The 21,318-nt window shown below is 40.5% G+C and overlaps 1 protein-coding gene across 1 annotated transcript in view; it reads left to right on the plus strand.

The window, feature by feature from the left end:
- Positions 1-2,102: 2,102 nt before the first annotated feature.
- The window catches only part of EPB41L4A (erythrocyte membrane protein band 4.1 like 4A), a gene marked incomplete at its 5' end in the record, with an annotated part of 61,068 nt that continues 41,852 nt past the window's right edge, over positions 2,103-21,318 (plus strand). The window contains 5 exon segments of the mRNA XM_010287572.1: positions 2,103-2,207; positions 10,514-10,565; positions 11,678-11,756; positions 15,282-15,379; positions 18,343-18,474. Of these exon segments, the coding sequence (XP_010285874.1) occupies positions 2,103-2,207; positions 10,514-10,565; positions 11,678-11,756; positions 15,282-15,379; positions 18,343-18,474 (466 nt within the window).

The raw sequence follows: 21,318 nt of genomic DNA on the forward strand, positions 1-21,318 counted from the left end.
TCACAAAGACTCTTCAGGTAGAGCCCGTTGCAGTCCTCTGCTGACTGAAGAAGACTTCCAGTCAAGAAGGCTAGCTGAATCCTAAGTTGGTGCAGATATTTATGAAGTTAAACTCCTGTAAGACTTAAGCTTCTTTGTTATGTTAGTATCTTTGATTGCTCCCAGGAGCATGTATTATTACTGTCAGATGCCTGACTGGAAAATTGACAGCTTCATCTTGGACACTGGATTACTCTTTCTTAGTTCTGCTCATAAAACTAACTGACACTGTGAATAACGTTACTGGTGGGACGAAGACTGGAAAGCTCCTTGAAAGCAAACAGATCTGAGCTTATATGATGTATGAATGATGAGATAGCTGTGCTTTTTAGTGGGGCATCTCTCCTGCTTCTTTGAATAACAACTGATTTAAAGATAAAATGAGGCAGGACAATTACTGCTGTCTAATAATTTAACTTGTATTTAAAAAAAAAAATTAAGGTGTGTTTTGTTTTGTTTCTGTCTTTTTGCTGTAGTGCTCCTGATAGTCACTCTGTAGGTATGAGGGACTGATTCTTGTCTCGTATTGTTCTTACAACCCAAGTTCAGTTTCTCATTGAGTAATCTGATGATAAAATCACTATTTTGCTCTGCTTTATCCAAAATGATAAAATGAGATTTAGTGAAGTTCTGCTTACCTTAATCAGTTTCCCCCCAAATGGTTTTCTGTTTTGTGCTTGATCATTAAGTCTCACTGTACATGCTAAGGGAATATGTAATTACAGTTACTTAGTGTAAGCAACCTGTACCATAGCTTTAGACTGTTACACAGTAAGAACCTTTTAAGAACATCTCCTGGTTTAAGCAAATATATAGTAAATCTGGTGAATAGCATGGATACACAATTCCCAGCCTACCAGAGATGTTTACCTTCTTGTGGCTTGCTTAGAGTGTGAGTGGCCATCTGAAATTGTTGTATTAGCGCTGCCCGCGTGACTAGGTGCAAATCTTGAACAAATGCGTCTGCTGAAAAAAAAAATAGTTGCATCTTCACTGTTGTTATGTGATTGATACTTCACCAGAAAAGCTAAATGAAATTATGTTTTTGATCAATATTATTTGCCATGTGAATTTTGAAATTATTTGTTCATAGGCTAAAAAGTGGAACAGCACAAACAATATCCCACAGCTTCTTCTTCCTGTTTCATTTCTCTCCGGTGATTTTACTACAATCTAGCAGTTTATACAATATGAGGCAGTTAACCAAAACCTAATTATGAGTTATGTCCATATTTTCTTGTGGAATTTAGGACTGTCATAGGCAAAGGCTGTAATTGATTCTGATCATTCTGTGTAATTATTCTCAGTCTTCCTAGTCTGTTTGTTGTTGGCTGCCAGGCGAACCGACAAATAAGAGGCATTCAGGTGGAAGTGAGCTTTTTACAGTCCATTCTCAACAGTACAATGTTGTTTGCAGTATTGTCTCAGCTTTGTTTGCAAATACTGCCGTAGACCCTTAATGAAGTGCTATTCAAGAAACCAACGGGATTATTTCAATTTAGGGTGTTGGATTCCTCCCACTTCTGCTATCAAAAATATTTTAAAAGAAAACAAATAACACCTAACCTTCTTTACAAAGAGTAGTAACAGAGCAGCTAATGATGTATAATTTAGATGTTAAAGGCAAAGTTTTGCCTCCTGATCTTTGTTAGAGTCTGAGTGACAGACCCGTAGTGGAAGGAAGAGTACGATTTTAGAATTAAAATATGTCATTGGGGATTAGAATTTTCATCAGGGAACAGAAATTTTCTAGAAAAATGCTAAGTTCACCAGCATCATGCTTTTGCAAGTACACTTGGTGCGGTTTTGTTTTGTTTTGTATTTTGTAACTATTGACCTGTCAGCTGCCTAATAGTGCTTACAGAATGATTGATTAAACATGTATGAAGACAAAATATTTTCTTCTGCACAGCTGAAATTTTTGTTAAAGGCATGGGGAACTGCCTCCTTTTTCTTTTTTTTTTTGTTTTTGACAAAGCTAACTGAACGCATGAATGCCACTGCACGTAGCTGACAAAGGCAGAGCATCTTTGTGAAAAGGCTCTGTAAATTCTTTCCCACAGAAGTCAACGAAAGGGTCGGTTGTCCTGGGCTACGTATTTCGTCACTTAAACCTAGTGGAGATAGATTACTTTGGACTGCGCTACTGTGACCGAAGTCATCAAACGGTGAGTAAAAGCCATGGCAGATTGTTTTCTCCCTATGTAAAATTTACCCTGTTTGTGCCGTTTGCCTGTCGAACATTAGATTTCACTAATTTTCACTATTTCCTGGCCCAGGTTTCCAGTAATAATATCTTTGTGTTTGTTTACAATAAAGTCTTTGAATAGCTATTAATGTCTTAGATAGGAACAGAATCAAATGCTAAATGTTGTTGAAAACTAAATGAAGAAAATATAAATAGTACAAAATTATGATAGGAAAGTAGAATTAGTATTTTTCCCCTTTCAATACCAAAGCCAGTGCTTGGTGCACTGTGCTGTCTGGCTTCGCTTGGCCTCGCGGTGCCCGGGAAGCAATGTCACTGAGCGTGGCACAGGCTGCTTCTCTTGGACCACTTGCTGAATGCCTGTTTCAGTGTATCGTACAGTTGTTGTGGTGGCTGCCTGTACACTGGTAGAGCCCCAGGAGTCAGGGTGTCGGCAATGACATTTTCAACTCCTCTTGAACCATCTCTGTGTCCTGGAGTCCACGCGCTCTTGAGCCTTCTTGACAGGGACTCACCAGGTGTCTGAGAGCTTTTCCCAGCAGGAGATGATGGTCCTAAGTAGGGAAGAAGATAGAAGCCAGGCTGAGATGTTTCAGCCAAAGCAGGCAGTGGCTTGGGGCAGTGCTGTCGGAAGTGCCACCCCAAAATGGCCTGTGCAGGGTTACTGCAGGTCGGAGGTGAGGAGCAGGGGATGCTCAGCAGGTGGGACCAGCGCTGTATTCATAGGGGCGTCTTCATAGTACCTTAATTTTACAAAGGGAATAATGCCTGGCCTGGGACTAAATTAACTCAAGCAGTTGTGCTTTTGAAGTCACTGTTCTGTGCTGAGAGTACTGTAGAAGACCCTGACCTCAAGAGATGTCGTGTTTCATCTAGAAATAACAATAAGTTATTGAAGTGGCTAAATATTTGCCAATTTCTTCTGTTTAGCAGAAGTTGAACATGTAGAGACTGAAGTCAGAACAGTATTAGCAGAAGATCACTGATTGCTGGTGAAAGCTGCAGACTGCCCTACTCCGTATATCTTTATTTCTGTGCCACAGTCTAGACGTTTATGAATTCAGTTCCGTGATAATCTTCTAACCAAGTTTCATTCCATGGAGATGAAGGTCAGGTTCAGCTGTGAACTAAAGGTAGACTGTTAAAACCAGTGTTTTTGATTTCCTCAGGAAACTGAGGTGTGAATGAAGAGCAGGTAGGTGTTTTTTGCTCTCAGAAGTGTCCCCTTTTTCCTGGAGAGGCAAATAGAATAGAAACGGCTGTTACTGGGAACATTTCCAGAGGCACGTTGTGCTTCCAGAGACCCTGGTTGTGCCCTGGTCCCCTGGCGGGAGCGCTGCGTGTGTCCCCTGCCCGCGGGTTTTCTTCGCGGGGAAATCCCAGGTGCGTGGGAGAGCGGCGCACGCCTCGGCTCGTCCGGGCACGCAGCTGGGAAGCGGCCGGGAGGTACAACCAGAGACCGCGATGGTGGTCCACGCTGCGGAGCACATCTGCCCGGCCGCGCAGGTGTGCTGCCAGAGCGACCGACCGAGTGAACCTGTGCGGCTGTGTTCAGTTTCACGTGTTCTATGACAACTTGTTGCTAGCTTGCTATTTTCAGTGAAATCTTGGAAGCTCTTAAGAATGGCCAGTACAAAGGGCGTTCCGTGCGACAAACAGCACCTTGTGCTTTAGCTGTAGACATAGACTCAGCTGCGCGTTGAATACGGCTAAAACTCTTTGGGGCTGTTGTGGGAATTAGTCCTGTTTAGTAATGGCTGGCAAGAAGCCTAGATTTGAATTTTGGATTGGATATGTTTTGGATTGGCCACAGTAGATTTCCTAAAGGAAGGGGGAAAAGGTTACCTCCCTAATTAGTTTTAAAACCATGCTCCTGAGTTAGCCTCAGACAGAGAAACGTATTTCGAGGTTTGGCTACCTGTTAATACATTGCTCGTGGTGGGGAATATTTTAATACTTGCTCTGTCAGTTTTTTTGTCACACCATATATTTAACTGAGTGATGAATAAAGCAGGGTGGACAAAACTATGTATTTTAAAGAGTGCAACCCAGTCACAAAATCAACATTTTTTTTCTCATTAAGGGTTTGAAAGAACTTATTTAGTTATTTCCCCCGTTACTTTTGCATGCCTCAGCACTTCCAGGTGGTCTTTTAAGTGCTGTGTTGGTGTGCTACCTCTTATGTGGGTGGTAGCATGATTATTTTAGTAGTACCAGTAGGGCTCTAATCAGTCAACAAGGTTTCACTGTGCTATGTAGTGTGTGAATGCATAACACTAAAATGGTCTCTTCCTGAACAGCTAACAAACTAATTAGCACATGAGAGAGAATAGCTGGGTGCATAAAACAGACTGACAGAACTGGATAGCCCTGGGAAGACCATGAACAGTAGGGTAAAGCATAAATTGGATGACACTGTCTCTAGGGTAGTAATTTGGTCATATGACACAGATTTCGTTTTATTGACATTCCAGGTTCCCCCAAGCTCTCCATGGTAAGAGGAAAGTATTTAATTTGCAAAATCAAGCTTGGGAAGATTACGAGTTGCCAGAACAACATAAGCTGTATCTATCTTGTGCTCTGAACAAGACAGGGCTCCTAAGGAAAAACAAAAAGTGTCTTGTATTAATTAATTGAAATATAACATTTAATAATCAATTAAAAATCTTGTAATCTAAAAGTACACTCAACGGAAGAGATGGGTTGAACTAATGCTGGAGGTTGACAGTGGTGTTTCCTAACCTCTGCGTGCTTTTGGCTGACAAACTACAGGGTGCTTTTTCAACGTAGTGCATCAGTACCTTCTTTGCTGCAAATACTTTAAAAGGAGGACCAGTTTTCTCTGAGTGCCACTGAATCTCTCAGCGTGCTTCATCACCAGCCCTTCACCTGAGCCGTTTGCATTGCTGCAGAGACTGCTGACGCTCAAATCAGGCTAAGCTGAAACCAGAGACAGTCCTTATGCTTCTTAATGCGGGTGGTCAGCGGCGTCCTGATTGACAGGGCATATTGTCTTCTGCCTCCTCTGCCAGGGACGTGGGACACTGTGCCCCATCTGCTATTTTCACGCCAGACATGATCACCAGAATCTGTGCTGCAGAAGCTGAAGGTGGCTTAGAAAACTCTGTCCTGCCTTTTAGTCTCTCATCACTTCAGTATTTGGGGAAAAGAGCAGCACAGCGATGTACCTCTCCTTTGGTGGGGGGGGACCAAAGGCGGGGTAAGCCGGTGCTGGGAGGGCCATGCAGGTCCCCTGCCCCTCTCACTGCTGGTTCCCACCGTGCTGCAGCTCCCAGGTGCTCCCCACCTAGACCCTCTGCTACTGCCTTTGTGGCATCTCCAGGGTGCCCTTAGGATAGTCATGCTAATTACTGTTCTGGCAGGAGGCCAGTATTTTCTCGAGGCACACAAAAGAGAGAATGGAAATGGCAATTTTAACGCATAATATCTTGGGAAAAGCTGAGCAGAATTTGATGAGGGAAAGGGTACTTTTGAAGCCCAGAGGCATTCCCTTGTCAAATCACAAAAGCGTGCTGGAAAGAGTCATGCTGTTAGAGATTCTCTTACAAAAAAGATTTTGAAACTCCCTTACTGCAGAAAACTAGGCAACCAAAAGCATTTTAAAGGTCTGTTGTTAATAAAAACTTTTTTTGTGTGGGGTTTTTTTGTTTGTTTGTTTGTTTTTGTTTTTTTTTATTTGTTTGTTTTTTGTTTCCAGAAACCCGGCTGCACTTCGCGATCTCACGTTGGTCAGGTTGCCCCTCACCGTCCCTAACCCAGCTCTCACGCGAAACCCGCCGCGTGAGGCACGTCTGCGTCGCGCAGCGGGCTGTGGTGCAAATACTCCGCTTCCCTTATCCCATATACTGCTCACCTGGGCCATTACGCTCGCGACGTACAGCATACCGATACTCGCAGGGCTCTCAGGGGCGGAGAACAACTACAGAAAGCCGTATCACCGCGTCAATTCAGCGTCGCAGCCAAAGTCCCTTCCCCAGACCCAGTTAGTCCGGGTGCGGGGCCGTGCGGACGCCTGCGTACCGCTATGGGGGAGCTCTGTTTTTGGGCACACAGACCTGAGAGCACATCGGGTAGCGGGGTAGCCCGTGGCAATGTATTTCATGGCTGCGTAGCCCAGAGGGCACGTGGAGATGGCGGGGAGATGCAGGTCTGAGGTTTCTCGTGGAGCTGAACTTCCCGCTGCGAGCCGCTGTGCTGCAGCGACGGATCAGGTCCGCTGGGGCAAAGCTGAGCGCGGCAGCCTGTGCCATGAGTCGCGTATCTCCGCTGTGCACATTCATCTATCGGAAAGTTGTTTCTTGATCCACCCAGCCTGATCGATAAAGCAACCACAGCATGCTCGGATTGCCAGGTTACTATACCAAATAAGATGGGGTAACGGATTGAACAGGTCGTATGTAACTTAATTATGGAACGAAGGGCATGATTTTAACAAAAGATTTATTTACAGTCAAAAAAATGCCTGTTCTCTAGGGAATTACTGTCATATAATGCGGTGTATCTTTTCGTCTCAAGATCTTAGAAAGACAGATGAACTGTACTTAGCTTGTATGGATTTTGGGGTTTGTGTGGGTTTGACATTTGCCCACAAGCATGATATACTAAATTATCTAGAAAAAAAAAAGACTTGTTGTGCTTGTTAAAATAGGCGGCATAGCCACTGGAAAGAAAACGGAGACTGATAATATTGATTAGGAGCGGGAAATTTTAGAAGACTGTTAATGGATTAAAACATCCTAGACAAAGCTGATGGTCAGGTGAATTAAGGGCGGTAAGAGTAAGCTTTTAGAGTGTAGCAGGATCAACTAGATCAACACTGGTGATCTAGTACTAAATGTAATCAATATAACTTCAGATTCTAATAAAAGACAGAAGTATTAAATACATATTTGTCTGTGGGAATTGCTTGATGATTTATACATTTCTTACATAATAGGTATGTCTTGAGCTTAGCAGATTTACATTCCTTGCACTGAACATGTGCAGAAAAAAATGACAAAATAATTCTAATTGTTAGTGTTGTCTTAGAGTGTGGAAAAATCTTGATAATTTCAGGTTGTAATTGGGCAGTACTGGGTTTTCTCTTGAAAGGTGTGGTTTTCCCGTTTGTAAATGTGAACAAAAACTGGCATGTGTGGCATAATGAGTACAGCTTCATAGGCAACTAATTAAGACAGCCCAGGGTTTAGTTTGAAGTTGATAGATTTTTCTCCACCAGACTCTTCATTGATTGATTCCACAGCAAACATTTCAACCTAGTTAATGTTTTGTTTCAAACAGGTTCATGGAATTTGACCCAGGTTTAACCCTATGCAGATACGAGGAATGGGGATTCCAGTTTTGTGGAAAAATGTTTGCAGTCATTTAAAATGGCTAAATATGAAATACTGCATGGCGCTTGGATGCATACCGCTTACACATCTGGCTTGTATGGGAGCCAGATTTGTAAAAGTACGAAGTACAGTAGAGCCCATCTATTCTTAGATATGCTGTACTTTAAAACATCTATTTTTATTATTTCTACCTAAAAATTAAAAGGGAATAATTTTCTTTAATAACATTGTACATTTATAATCAGTCTTAATAAATAAAAATTACTAAATTAAACTAATACTATATGGTCTTTGTAAATAACAATTAGTAAACTAGTAGCCATCGCTGTAGTAGTTGGATAGTTGCATTGATGAGGACTATTCAGAAATCACTATTTTTTTTCCACCACTTCTGTAAATGTTAAATTCCCCTTTCAGATTCACAAAATTTATCCCCTGCAGTTGGATGGTTGTATGCTGGGCCCTCCACCTCTCTGCAGTGAGCCATTTCTAAGTCAGATAACCCTTGTTTGCGCAGGAGGGAGGCAGGTGGGGAATCACCGAGAAGTGGCACGCTGGCTGCCGTACAGATAAAAAGAGTGAGGTTGCGTGTTGGAGCTACTGTGGCATTCACGAGCGCGGGGTTTGTTGGCCGCACCTGCTGTGTGAGGGTACTGGATTAATAAGATGCTCTGCTTTTTTGTTCCATTTCTCTTGGCACTTTAACATGCGAACTCAGAACTGTAACTATACCCAGCACTATTTTTCTGTGTAGGCAAACATTTAAGAGGTATCTAGTACAGATTATTATGTATGTGTGCATATGCATGCTTAGATGAGAAATGGGTAAATGAGAAGGCAGATGAGGTTCTCGCCTCTTCCCCACCCCTCTCTGTGCTGGCAGTAAAGCGGTCTGAGCCGAAGTGTTTCACGTCACCGATGCCACACGTGGATCTCGAGGCCCGCGGTACCCTCAGAAGAGCATATTTCCTTGTGCCAGCTGATGCTTATTTTCACTAGCACGAGTAGCAGCAATCTGTCTTGCGGGGATGAAGGCTGAGAGTGCGGTTCCTCCTGCCGTCTCAGTTTGGGGGAAGGAAAGGAGGTGTTTAGCGATATGAATAACTAGATTTGTTCCCTCTCCTCTCTTCAGATTCCCTTTCAATCTGAACTTGCAGTTTTCCCTCTGAATTTTGCTCCCTGGCCCCCAAGCTTAGAAATTGCCTTCAGAAGGCATCCAATAGGATGTTTGAACAAGTGTGAGAAGTTTTTCTTTCCTTTGCACCTTCTGTTGAGGTTAAGAGGTTTTATATTTGAGTATCTGTTGGATGTATTCAGTACAGGTATGTACTGAATATTTTTTTTTCGTTTAAAATTAGGGAATATTCTTAACAAACATTCCAGGATTTGAATAGCAATGCCCAAGAAAAAGGCATACAGCTGTTTCTGTTGCAGGTGGATCAGCAACTAATGGAAGTAGTTTATTTTCAGGTTTTGTCAAAATAATGGTAGTTGTTTACAACCACTTATGAAATAAGTTGGTTTTGATTTTACATTCAAATGCTTTGTAGTGTTTTTCCCTCCCTTCTTTGTGCTACTCCTTCCAACAAAAATTTTTTTGTCCGGAGAAGTTCTCTGGATGGAAGGGGGAGATTTTTTGATTAATCATTTCATTGTTGTTCTCTATAGGGTTAGTTCAGGGGTGCAGGTGAGGAGTTTCCTTGTGCATTGGTCTGTGTAGTTCCTCAGTTAAAAAAACTGTGGGTGCTAAGGGAGTAGATTCAATCTGCCCTAATTTGCTCTTTTGAGCAGCTGTGTTCTGCAGCCTTTTTGTTTCCAGTGTTTTAAGAAGGGGTGCCAGTCTCAGGTGGTCCAAAAAGTTTGTGTATGAGGGAAGAGGACTGAAGAAAAGGAAGACAAGAGTGGTCTTGGCAGCTACCTCTGCACTTTCTTCCAAAACTGAATCGCAGAAGTGTCAAGCTAAGGAAGAAATAAGTAGCTGGAGTCATTACAAGAACAGGATGCCGGTGACCTGTCTAACCATAATGTGAAGTACACAGCTGTTCTGTGGTCAGCAGTAACACCAGGATAACTTTATGGGAAGTTTGATAAAGGCGGGGCAGAGTAATCAGTGAGAAATTTTACTGCAGATTGTTGATAAAAGGGTGTGGGAACCCATGTAACAGTTCATCCCTCTGCGGCGTACTAAGCATACCTTGATCATCTCTGACACGTTTGTCCAACTAGTCCTGTAAACCATCCGGTGGGAGAGTCTGTGCCCTCCCTATATTGGTGCCGATTTCCAGTCATTCTCTCCCCCTGCTACTAGAAACCGCTTCTGAAAATCAAAAATAATTTTTCTTTGCTTCTAGGTAAGCCGATTTCATCATACTTCGTGGACATGAAGAAAAACTGATCCCTGTGTTCTTACAGCAATTTATCATGTGTTGGAAGGGCGCTGCTATGCCTGTTCCCCCCTACGGTCTTGTTGTTTTTCACAAAGCAAGTGAAGCCCCTTCATTCTTGTAGGTTCTGTCTTACATGCTGTTGTTTAGCGTTACCCTGCTTAGGTTAATCTCCCAGGAAGAAAATAGCAAGGTTGCATATACTATCTATGGCAGATCAGGTAGGCACCAGCAGGTACTTATGATGATACATCTGTAGAGCCATCTTGTCACGAGCCTGCGATGTGGTGGCCCTTACCAAGCAGATTTCCTTTTAGGAAGACCCCTACCTCCAGAGAAGATAGGCAACGTTAGACTTGTACAGACAGCGTTCCTCTGATCAGAAGCTGGCACAAGTTTGTCATTAGCAGGCTGAAGCGTGTCAGGCTGCTAATAAAGATCAATACATGAATAAATGTAGACTTGCAACTGTTCTGTATTAATTTTCCATGTGAAGTGACTAATTTCCATAATTATCTGTCCCACAGTACTGGCTGGATCCTGCAAAGACCCTTGCTGAACATAAAGAATTGATAAACAGTATGTATTTAATTCAAACTTAAAGAACATATCTGAAGATGAAGTGACAGAGGCAATGTTCCATATATACAGCCTGTACCACATTTATATTCTAGTCACAACAGATTGATAGTTCTTGAACAAATTTATTACTGCAGTTCATAGCTGTAACAAAATTTCACACATAGATTGAATATACACCACCATTTTCCAATAATTTCTGTGTTTATTGTGCAAAGATTTTGCTGTGCATAGATTTTATTTTAGAATAATAAATGGTACTATTCTTAACTTGTATAATTAATTTTATAGTCGGTGTGATACCTCTGTCATACTGTACCATACCATAACCAACTTAGATTCCTTTTTGCTTCTGAAAGTAAAAGTAGTGCCTCTTACTGATAATAGAGGTTCTGGTGTTACTGTCACTCTTCATATATCACAGATGCAAGATCTGTTATTTTTGTTTTAATTAAAGAACATGACAAGATTATTTTACTTAAGAATTTGGAGAGCTTCTATAAAAACATAATAAATGTAGCTGTGAGAATTTCAGTACTGAGTTAACTGAATCTTTTGGGATAATAACATTTTAAAAGGTGAATTAGAAAAGCTATTCCAAATATTTCTTAATTAAATTGGCACATAATTAAAGTTGCACCGTAAGATATTTGAAAGTGTGGAAGGGATAAGTATTCAGTGTTATTAGTTATGACAGGGAATCACATTTCATTCACAATTACATTTTTCAAAAGGTTTCAGTGGAAGAAGTATCTAAATGTCAAAATCGAGCAGTAAAAAAAAATAATCTTGGAGAAATAGCAAGTTAGCAATGAAATCTAAAGTTGACTCTTCAAAATCAGCAAAATTCCAAGTAGACAGTCAAGCTGTTAATAAATAAACACAAGTCCAGACAAATAATAATAAATATCCTTTTTTTTTTTCTCTTGTGTAATGAGTGAGATGTACGGATTTGCTATGTGGATGCAAGATTTTTTCTGAAACTTTCAAGTCTCTTAAAATATTAAGATAAGCTTCTTAGTAGTTGTTTTGCAGTCAACTAGTAACAACTCGTAACAATTACCAGTTCATAACAACTAATGTTTACACCAAATATTTTTTTATTCCCTCAGCTGGACCACCATACACCCTGTATTTTGGCATTAAATTCTATGCAGAGGATCCGTGTAAACTTAAAGAAGAAATAACAAGGTACAGTGTTCAATAAGAGCGTAGTTTGTTGATTTCATGGTAGTAATCTACTCCAGCCAGGTGCATATTGTTGTGGTGTGGCTGGGTTGGTTTTGTTTTTGCTCGAACATGTGTGTATAGGAAGAGGATTGTGACTAGCTTCGCAGTGGTCGGTATGGACAACTATTTGGAAGCCCAAGATGATAAGGTGCTCTCTGGTGCATCAAAAACCAAAGGGACTTGATGTGCATTTGTGTGGGGTTTTTTTTAAGGAAAGCATTGTAACATTTGCATTTATATTGTGGTATGATCAAGTTTAGAGTTTATTTGATATCAAAAATAAATACAGGGAATTTTCTTCGTTATTGGCCATAGCTTAAATTCCAGAGCTGTTTTGCAAAAGAATTTATTTTGGTCTTTCTAAAAATATGCGAAGGAAATTGAAGAGTTGCATGCTTTTGATTCTTTTAACTAAGCTTGAGCCTCTAGAAAATATGCGGCTGCACACTCTAACACATGGACACGTACGCACACAGACACATACATACACATGCTTGCTTGAGCTCTCACACACAGGGTTTTCTGTTTGCTTTATTTGTGAAAGGTCTCAGACAATTAGTTTTAGGTTCAAAAGGATATTTGAGAATTTGGATAAGTAGGCGGACAAAATTAGTGCGCTGGCTTGCATTAATAAATGCCAAAATATTTCTTTTGATGTCCTAGGAATATGACACATGAGAATTCATTAGAATGCACACAAGGTTTTTAATTTTCCTTAATCAAAGGTGGCAGTTGTTGCAGCACAGGCAGAATATTTTTCTTGTACCAGAGTGAGAAAATTCTTTTGTTTCCATACCGGCACAGCAGGAACGGAAGTCTCCAATATAACAAGGCTGAGGCTGGCCTGGTAAAAATAATAAACACTGTGGCTTTGCAGGTAAAAGAGCATAAGCTGCCCACAATGTGATGCCCCGGTACCATGAAAATTCGATGCAGTTCTGTGCTTTTCGAGAAGCACGTTCAGCCCCGCTCACAGGGGAAGGCAGGTGGTCCTGGGAAAGGAGGTTCGGCCACCGAACCTATTGTGGTTGCTGCCCGGGAGGCAGGGTGGATTTCCCTCTGGGAAGTGACAGGGGCTAGGTTTTCAAAAACTGCTCCTCTTTGCCTTGTGATAAGGGCAGTCAGTGATTTGCACTGCTGATTAGGTATGCAAATCTAGCCGAGAAGCATTTTGGTATAATTAGTAAGCCTGCAGAATGTTTGGTCATGCAGAATTTATGCCTTAGAAGGTACAGAGAGAGGGCATAAGAAAGCAACATGCTTGGATCACAGAATCACAGATACTGTAGTCTTCAACAAAATACACTGAATAGTCAAACATCCTCATAATTTCTGAGCATTTATTCCTGCAGGCTCTTAAACCTTGGAAGGAAGGTATACCTTTTCAGGAAAAAAAAAAAATAAAACCTCCTTCTGCTTAGGCGGGATTAAAGGCCTTGTTTTTCTTTATAATAATAATTTTCTGCGTCAGTGTGTAATTGCAGTGATGTGTTAACTGTTTTCGGCTTACCGCTGTGTTTCTTTGGAGCACGTGTTTGTTATTTTAATAGATGTGAGAGCAGAGTCCGTTGTTCTTAGACGTTGATGATCTGTGGCGTTACATGATTACTATTTGCAAATAATGAAAACCCGTCAAATTTGTAATTGCTTCACAGCAAAATCTGTCTGGCTTGTAGGCAAAAGCTAACACTGCAGTGGTACGTATTAACATTTGCTGGATGTGTTTGCTAGAGCAAACGAGCACTTAGGCACTATTATGTATGCATGACAAACTTAGCCTACAAGATGAGAGTGCTTTAGCTACAAGTTTGGACAAAAGACCTGGTTTTGTGGGCATTGAGATTGTTCGCTTTATAGGAGTCACTTAGGCACGTAAAAGTTGGCTCTGACTTTTTTTGCAGGGAGATGGTGGGTTTTTTTGCAGTTTCCTATCTACGCTATGAGAAATACAGGTACCTGCTACATGGAAAAGACATTTGTAGCATCATCTGGTATGGTGTGCACTGTAGAGATGGAGGAGTACTAACAGAAAGATGGGTACATATCAGAAATGCATTTTGTGTTAAAAAGAATGTGCTGTGTACTCCACAGGAGGTGTAAAATGCTCTTTGTCATCATCATTCATACAGAGAAGGTTTGTCTAGGTATGGCTGGCAAGCATAAGCAAGAAGCAGTATAGATGGATTGCTTAGAGTGAAGAAACACTGAGCATATGTGCTTTGTGTTGCCTAATGACATTCCCAGAAAATTCTTAGAATATTACCCATTTTTTTAAAGGACGGACATTCCTACTATAATATCTGTCACAGCACACCTTCTGGGGGATCATTAACCAGAAGACACAGGTGTCATTATTCAGAGGCTCATCTGGGCTGATAAAGTCTAGTAAATTTGATTGGATCTTAAACAATTTGTAGATCAACTATCATGTAACCTGCAGTTTGCAAACTTGCCTGAAATCAGCGTAGATGCTCTTTGAACTTACAGATCATTCCAAGGTGCTTTCATAAGTAACTTATACTAACACAAAATAAATTATTTGCAGTGCAGCTGAATGGCCCAACATAGATAAAGTTGAATTAGTGAATAATGAAAAAGCTATATGTATGGTTGAACATTTTTTTTTTTAAAGTTACCTTCTTAGTGTTTTTACCTTTTCTATGAACTTGGTGCAAGAAATTTGCTTAGAATGATGAGAAACACTGAGTAGATCTGTTGTAGGAAAACCAGACAAAATCCGAACAACATTTAAAAGATTTCCTATGGATGGGTATGGGGAGTTGCAAACCAAGCAGATCCTTTGTATGATGGCTTATTTTCTTGCCTTTACTTTTCCATCCATTCTGTGCATATTGTCTCACTGTAAGTGGTCTCAGTACATGCATCAGCAAGTGTAGAAGCAGGTTATGACTTTGCAAATTGCATTTTTGCCCCTGCTGTCTCTATTCTAAGAAGAAGAGTACCCTATGCTATGACAGGTACAGTTAGCTGCTGTTGGTATGCCCATTCATCTTTTTCATGGGGGTATGGACTCCCATCAAATCTGCTTGCTGCACCAGAGTTGGTACTCTGGTGTGTGGAGAGGAAACCTTTGTGTAAAGAAGTAGCCGATACCCAGTTCTCCCTTAGGTTGATCCAGTGATCAGGTTAAACTTCCGCCCTTTGGTAGGTTTCTTGTTCAATTTTTCCGATTCCAAGCCCTCTTCCCCACTTCCTGATTGCTCTATGAAAATCAAAAGAGAAATTACATTTTTAGGAGGAAAATTCTACAGAGTGCTCCCCTGCCTAGGTTCTTTCGCTAGATTAATCTTAGTCATTACTTCAAGGTCAGTAGGTGAAAGGTCATTCAGAGAGGAATAGAGTCTTTGACTGTCACATAGTTACGGTACGTGGTATGTCTTCAGTAAACTGGAAGATGATAAAACATTAATTGATGCATCAGGCTCAATATTGAAATAACAACTTTGTTTTCTCTCTGTGTTTTAGGTATCAGTTTTTCTTGCAGGTCAAGCAAGATGTGTTACAGGGTCGTTTGCCATGCCCAATCAACACCGCAGCACAGCTGGGAGCATATATAATTCAGTGTAAGTTCTTCTGGCCAGCTGAGAGCTTATGTCTTTTAATCCTACATTACGATTAGCTTTAAGTGGTGACTGAAAACTTCACTAACACTTTATGCATTCATTTTAAAACAGAACAAAATTAATATGACTGATTTCAGCTAAGGGAACTGTAAATAGATGACCATTCTGAACAGATAATATAGAAGCAGTACAGAAGTTAATGTAAAGAAGAAACTGCAAAGTCAGTCTGAAGACTCTGATAAGCACTCTTTTTGCCTTGCTGAGGAATATCTTATTATGTACTTAAGAGTTTATGGCTTACACTGGATTGCATATAGGCTATGACGAAGCCTTCCATCAGGAGGTTTACAGATTTGATGGGCTATTGGCAGCCTCCAGCCAACAAAGTGTCAAATCAAAGATTCTTTCAAAAATTACATTATGTCAATATGAGTGTGCCTGTGCCTGAAGGGAGGATGTGTTTTGACCTGAAATGAAGAATTTTAATTCTGACTGTCATTTTTCTGCATTCACCCATCCATAGTTAGCTTTCCAGAAGTGGATGTTATATCCCGCATACTTGATAGAACTAGCAATCAATTAGAAAGGAGCTGTCTGTCCACCAGTTATTCCTTTCACATTACAGCTCAAGCTCCATATTCAAACACAGTTGGTAACAAAAAAACATATGATGAGCCGTGCTGGAACCTGTAACTGTAATTTGTTCTAGGTTAAATTTAGATTTCTCATGAGTGATGTGTATTAAGCAAGGATATTTGTATTACTGGTGTTCCAAGTGTGACTCAACAACACTTAAAACAACCAAAAAAATTGTCCTCCTTTCATTTCCATTTCAGAATAACACGGCAGAATAACTTGTGTATGAAATGCGAGTGGGCATTATACAGAATTCAGCGTGTTATATGTGTTTCTGAAAAGCTAAAATTTCAGGCAGTTTTTGTTCTTTTACAATTATTTTTAACTTCATTTTGCTGCCTAAGAAATGTGATGCATCATACTCTGAAAAACTGCAATGCACATTTCACTTTACTGGCATACGTACCTTCCCTGAAAAAATACTGCAAGTTTGAAGAAGGAAAATGTGTAACGATGGTAACATCTTCATCGTATTATGAGAAATGAGTAAAAAGAATACATTCTTGTCCTTTAGTCATTTTGTAAGGTTATTAGAGAATGGGGAGCTGTTGTTTTTGAATAAAATCCTGTGCCTTTGATTCTAATCTCAGATATTCTGTTGGAAAACAATGAGGAAGCTCATGTGAGTGAGGAGAGTTGAAGCATGGCAAAGAATACATACAGTGGGTTAAAGTTAGTTCTGGCACCAGCAAACATACATTCCCATTGACTCTATAAAAACCTTTGTCCTTTCATTTAGGGCCTGCAGTTGTTCAAAGTATATAACGACACTTGAGAAATGTCTGCGTCAGATACTAAGAATGTGAACCCAAAGTGTCAGCACCGAAGTCATCACCCTTTCCAAGGGTGATGTGCCAAAGTGAGATGAAGTGCCTTTGTGGAAATTCAGTAATAGTTTAGAAGCTCTGCTTCTGTAACGGTATCAGTGGTGTCTTTCCTCATAGAGCTAGCAGCTCCAGAGGAGAAACCGAGACCATGTGTTCTCCCAGAGTCCCCTACACATGTCCTGCTCCAGCCACAGGCTCTGCTTTCACCATTCAGGTTGTGCTTGGGTGTCATCTTTGGGCAGATCCTGTCCTTAGCACATGAATCGTTTTCCTCCTTTTGTGGTCAAAGACTGAAGACTATTCTAGTGATGACAGTGGAAAAATGAGTACCCATGGCACAGTTTGCAGAATATACCAGTTTTCCTACCGGGAATGCTGGACTTGTTGCTGTTGGAGTCATTCCTGTTCTTATTCCTGCTATTGGGCAAGAAACCACGTCGTTTTTATGGAGGTTTTCCAGGGAAACTTCTCTACTGAGCAGATTGCTGTCTTGTTCTAGAAACATCTTTAAATTCTGGAAAGAAACATGAGTTATTAGTTGAGTCTTCTTGGTTCTTGTAGGCTCTCTTTGGCTATGTTTTTGTGGTGTTTTGGTGGACATCGGATAGAAACATTCCATGACGCTTTTCTCAGAGAAGCACAGTCTACGCAGACTTTACTCAGGGTTATAAAGATTGAAATACTAACTTTCACAGAATTTCTCAGATAGATGCAGTTATAGTTAAGATCAGTAAAGGTGAGTTCTAACCAAGATGCATGTTTATTTTATAATTGCTTTGCAACATGTAAATTGATACGACTAATGTATGCAAATTCAAGGTTGTTTTAAAGAAAATTATACTAGCTATTCATTATGGTTTTTTTCTTTAAGATTTTTTTTTTATTTATTTTGAAAGTGAATTTAATGTTCAGGAAATACATTGATATTTTACTGAAGAAAGAAATTTTGTGTTTCCTCTGAAATGACACTTACCCTTAGTAGGGCATACCTCTAGGTGCCTCAGGATATTTGCCTCCATTTGCATTCCCACACTGACATTTATGTTAGGAGTCCCAGCACGAATATGGGTCAGTTCTGTCTGTAATATTACAGCTTAATGTGAGGGCATATATATTCCAAAAGCTAGGCTTTTCTTCTACGCTTGTTTTATATATGCTGCCAAATAATATACGTCATCAGATTTCAACTTTGTTGGCTTGGACGAAATCATACCTAGTCCTGTAGAAGTGGTAGATTTCCTGTCAAAACCTCTAGCTCTTTGAACCTTCCATTTCTCTTTTAAAATGACTGAATACATTTTTTCTTGTTTTTCTGTGCTCTAATATGAACAGTGCTGAAGTGTCTTTGGGTTTTTTAACTTTTTAACTGACTGCATGGTAAACTGGCAGTCAGCTGGAAAGAGGGGGCTTGGCACCAATAGCTGGATTATATAACATATTTTTTGGTTAACATAAAGAGTTTAAAAATGGTGACCTTTCTTTTCTACTTGTATCCTCTAGCTGAGCTGGGGGACTATGACCCCTATAAGCACACTGCAGGTTACGTCTCGGAGTACCGCTTTGTTCCGGACCAGAAGGAAGAACTGGAGGATGCCATAGAGCAGATACACAAAACTCTGATGTAAGAATTAAGTACTGTTGGGAACTTGGCAGTTAACATCAGATCCAGAGGTGCTTGGTAGGTGGGGAAGGGAGCAGCTTGTGGTGCGGAGTGGACATCTCTAGACCCAAGGAAAGATCACAGAGCATGTCCCTCAGAAACAGAAAACATTTTACGTAATTGGAGCTGGTCTTTTAGGAACTGAGTAGGCCAATAATTGGAAATATGATGTCTGTCAGACCTAGGAATGGGTGTTTCAAAGTAGCAGTTTTAATAGTGTTCCTGTTTACTCTTAGTTTTGTAGTTTAAAAGAATGAAATAAAAATCTGTGCGTTCTGTTCCCAGTTCCAGGACAGATTTCCTGCATAATTTTGGACAAATTGCTTATTATGACCATGCCTCAGCCTGATGTCTGTAAAATGTGGATAATAACATTTCTTTGCTTCCTACTGCACTGTGTATTCAAACGAACTGTTAGGACAAAACCACTTTTAATCTAATAAGGTACAGGACTTGGTACAATGAAGCCTCTATTTTCTTGCCAGATCCTTAGCTGGGGTAATGAGGGAATGCTTGTAGCAACCTGCATGAATCTTTGTGGGAGCAGCTCACGTTGCAGGAGGTACCAGGAAAGTAGTTTGTATACACATGGTTTAAGTGATAATCTCAGTTGCAACATCTGCATGAATTAAAGAGACAGTTTGGTTTTACAAGCATAAAGTCCTTTCATTTTATTAACCAACATAACTTACATAAAACATGTTGCAGGGGTCAATATAAAGGATTCCACTGTAAGGAAGAACATATGATTTGTAAGAAAAAAAAGCAGCATCTAGAAACTGAGTCATCAGGCAGCACTGAATAACACAGGGCATTCAAAGTGCTGGTTTCTGGACAACAACCAAACAAATTCCAAAACTTTGCATGTGACCTTAAAGCAGTGGGAACACAGAGTGGGCCTCGAAATTATTTTGGTTTAAACTGAACAAGGCACAGGCAACTACACGAGTTCACAGGCATTGAAACTATACCTGATATTATATTTCTTATGTGTGAGAAGGAGCTGAGAAGGTGGGAATAAGCTAGAGTTATGGTACTTGGCAGGGGCAGCCGTTGAAGGGATTGCAGAAGGATAATATTAGGCACACTGCAGACAGGACAAAGGAGAACTGCGGAGATCTGAAACATGTATGTTGATGGACCTGGGAGACTCATGCAATCCCAACTTAACCTTCAGAAAAGTTGGAAAAGACAAATTCATTTTTATAATAGAGACTGCAAAACTTCAATTCTCCATCCTCGAGTTACTGGAACAAGAATCGCCTTGGACTCAAAGCATGTGAATTGTACTGTCATTGACATACTGGATAATCTCTGCCTGATGGTGGATCCCAAGATGCTGCTTTGGCGTTCAGCGGATTTTCTGTCAGACTGCAATTTGTGCATACAATGCCTTCCATTGATTACTTGTCAATGGAGTGGGAAGCAAAACTGCAATAAGGACAACTAGGAGATGGACTGGAGTGCCCAACAGATAAGCAAAGCAAGAGAAGAGCTAGTAACCTCTGGCCCCATCAGTGCTGCCAGCACTTGAGAGAGGAACAAGAGCAGCAACGTAGAGAGGAAAAACATAACAATCTGATAGGGAAGCTGGAGGAAAGAACATAATTTCCAGTTAAGAAGGCAGAGCCAGAAAGTGATCCTGTGTGAGTATAGCTTAAATACTAGATTAATTTGCAGCAGCTGTGTAAGTAGTCTCTTAAAGAGGAGGTTTAACTCTATGCTCTCTCTAGGCGTACAAAACATATAAAAAAATCCCCAGCACTTCAGAGCTACTTCTTGTCCCGCTTACTCAGCTTTAGAAACGGCCTTCTATGTATGGAGTACTTTCAGTGAGATTAGAGTGAAGTGCTCTTGGTGTACAGTAACAGAAGCTGAACCACCAGTCACTGGCTGAAAGCACTGCAGGTCAGAGGGATTGGGCTTCCCAATCTGCTGTTAAAAGCGTTAGACCACAGTGCCTTCAAAAATGCAGAACGTGAAATTGGATTTGAAAATAAAACATATGCCAGAAGTTCAGTGGTACATAAAGCCAAAATAAACATATACTTGCTTATCTCCAAGTTCATGTTCCTGGTAAGTGTAAAGAAGCTTGTTCTAACAAATCCAGCTTAGGTGCGATTGTGATATAACCATTTATTAAGATGAGAGCAGGAAGAATCATTTTATGAGTGTGTTCATCATACCTTTTGTCAAAGTAATGTAGAGATAATCAGAGCTAGCCATCTTGTATGTAGATCTAGATTTCTTGATTTTCTTGGTATAATGAAGCCACAGCCTGCATAAAGGTTAAGTAATTTCTTGCCTGTAGTTTTGCATGTTAGTGTTATGTTAGCCTTGTTTAATGAGAAGAGATAATAACTTGGAGACACAGCTGTTCTCTTTGAAAAATTCTCCTGTAATTGGAGTCTCTGCCAGTTGCCACATTGACCTGAGCTTTCTCTTTCAGGGAACAGAGTCAGTTGTTCAATAATTATTTCTCTGTGTTGCTGCCTTACAGTAATTGATGCGTTATGGAGGACCTTACTGCAGGTCCTTTGGTGAAGTAAAAAAATACTGTTTTCTTCTGTTCCAGAGAGTGGAAACTGAGTCACAGAGAGTTTGTTTGGTTCAACATCGCAGAGGTTGTGTTTCAGAAATGGAACTTGAGATGAATTGCTGTGTACCGGGCCACTGATACAGCTGCATGGCTGTTACATTTTTTGCTCTGTCATTAGCAACTGCAAAGGCTGTTTTGGTTTTGGTGTGTATTGTCAGGTTGTATGGTGCTGAGGAGAGTTTGTGTTTTAATACAGAGTAAAAATGAAACACTCTTT

The sequence above is a fragment of the Phaethon lepturus genome, unplaced genomic scaffold, assembly GCF_000687285.1.
Source record: "Phaethon lepturus isolate BGI_N335 unplaced genomic scaffold, ASM68728v1 scaffold1835, whole genome shotgun sequence".
NCBI lineage: Eukaryota > Metazoa > Chordata > Aves > Phaethontiformes > Phaethontidae > Phaethon > Phaethon lepturus.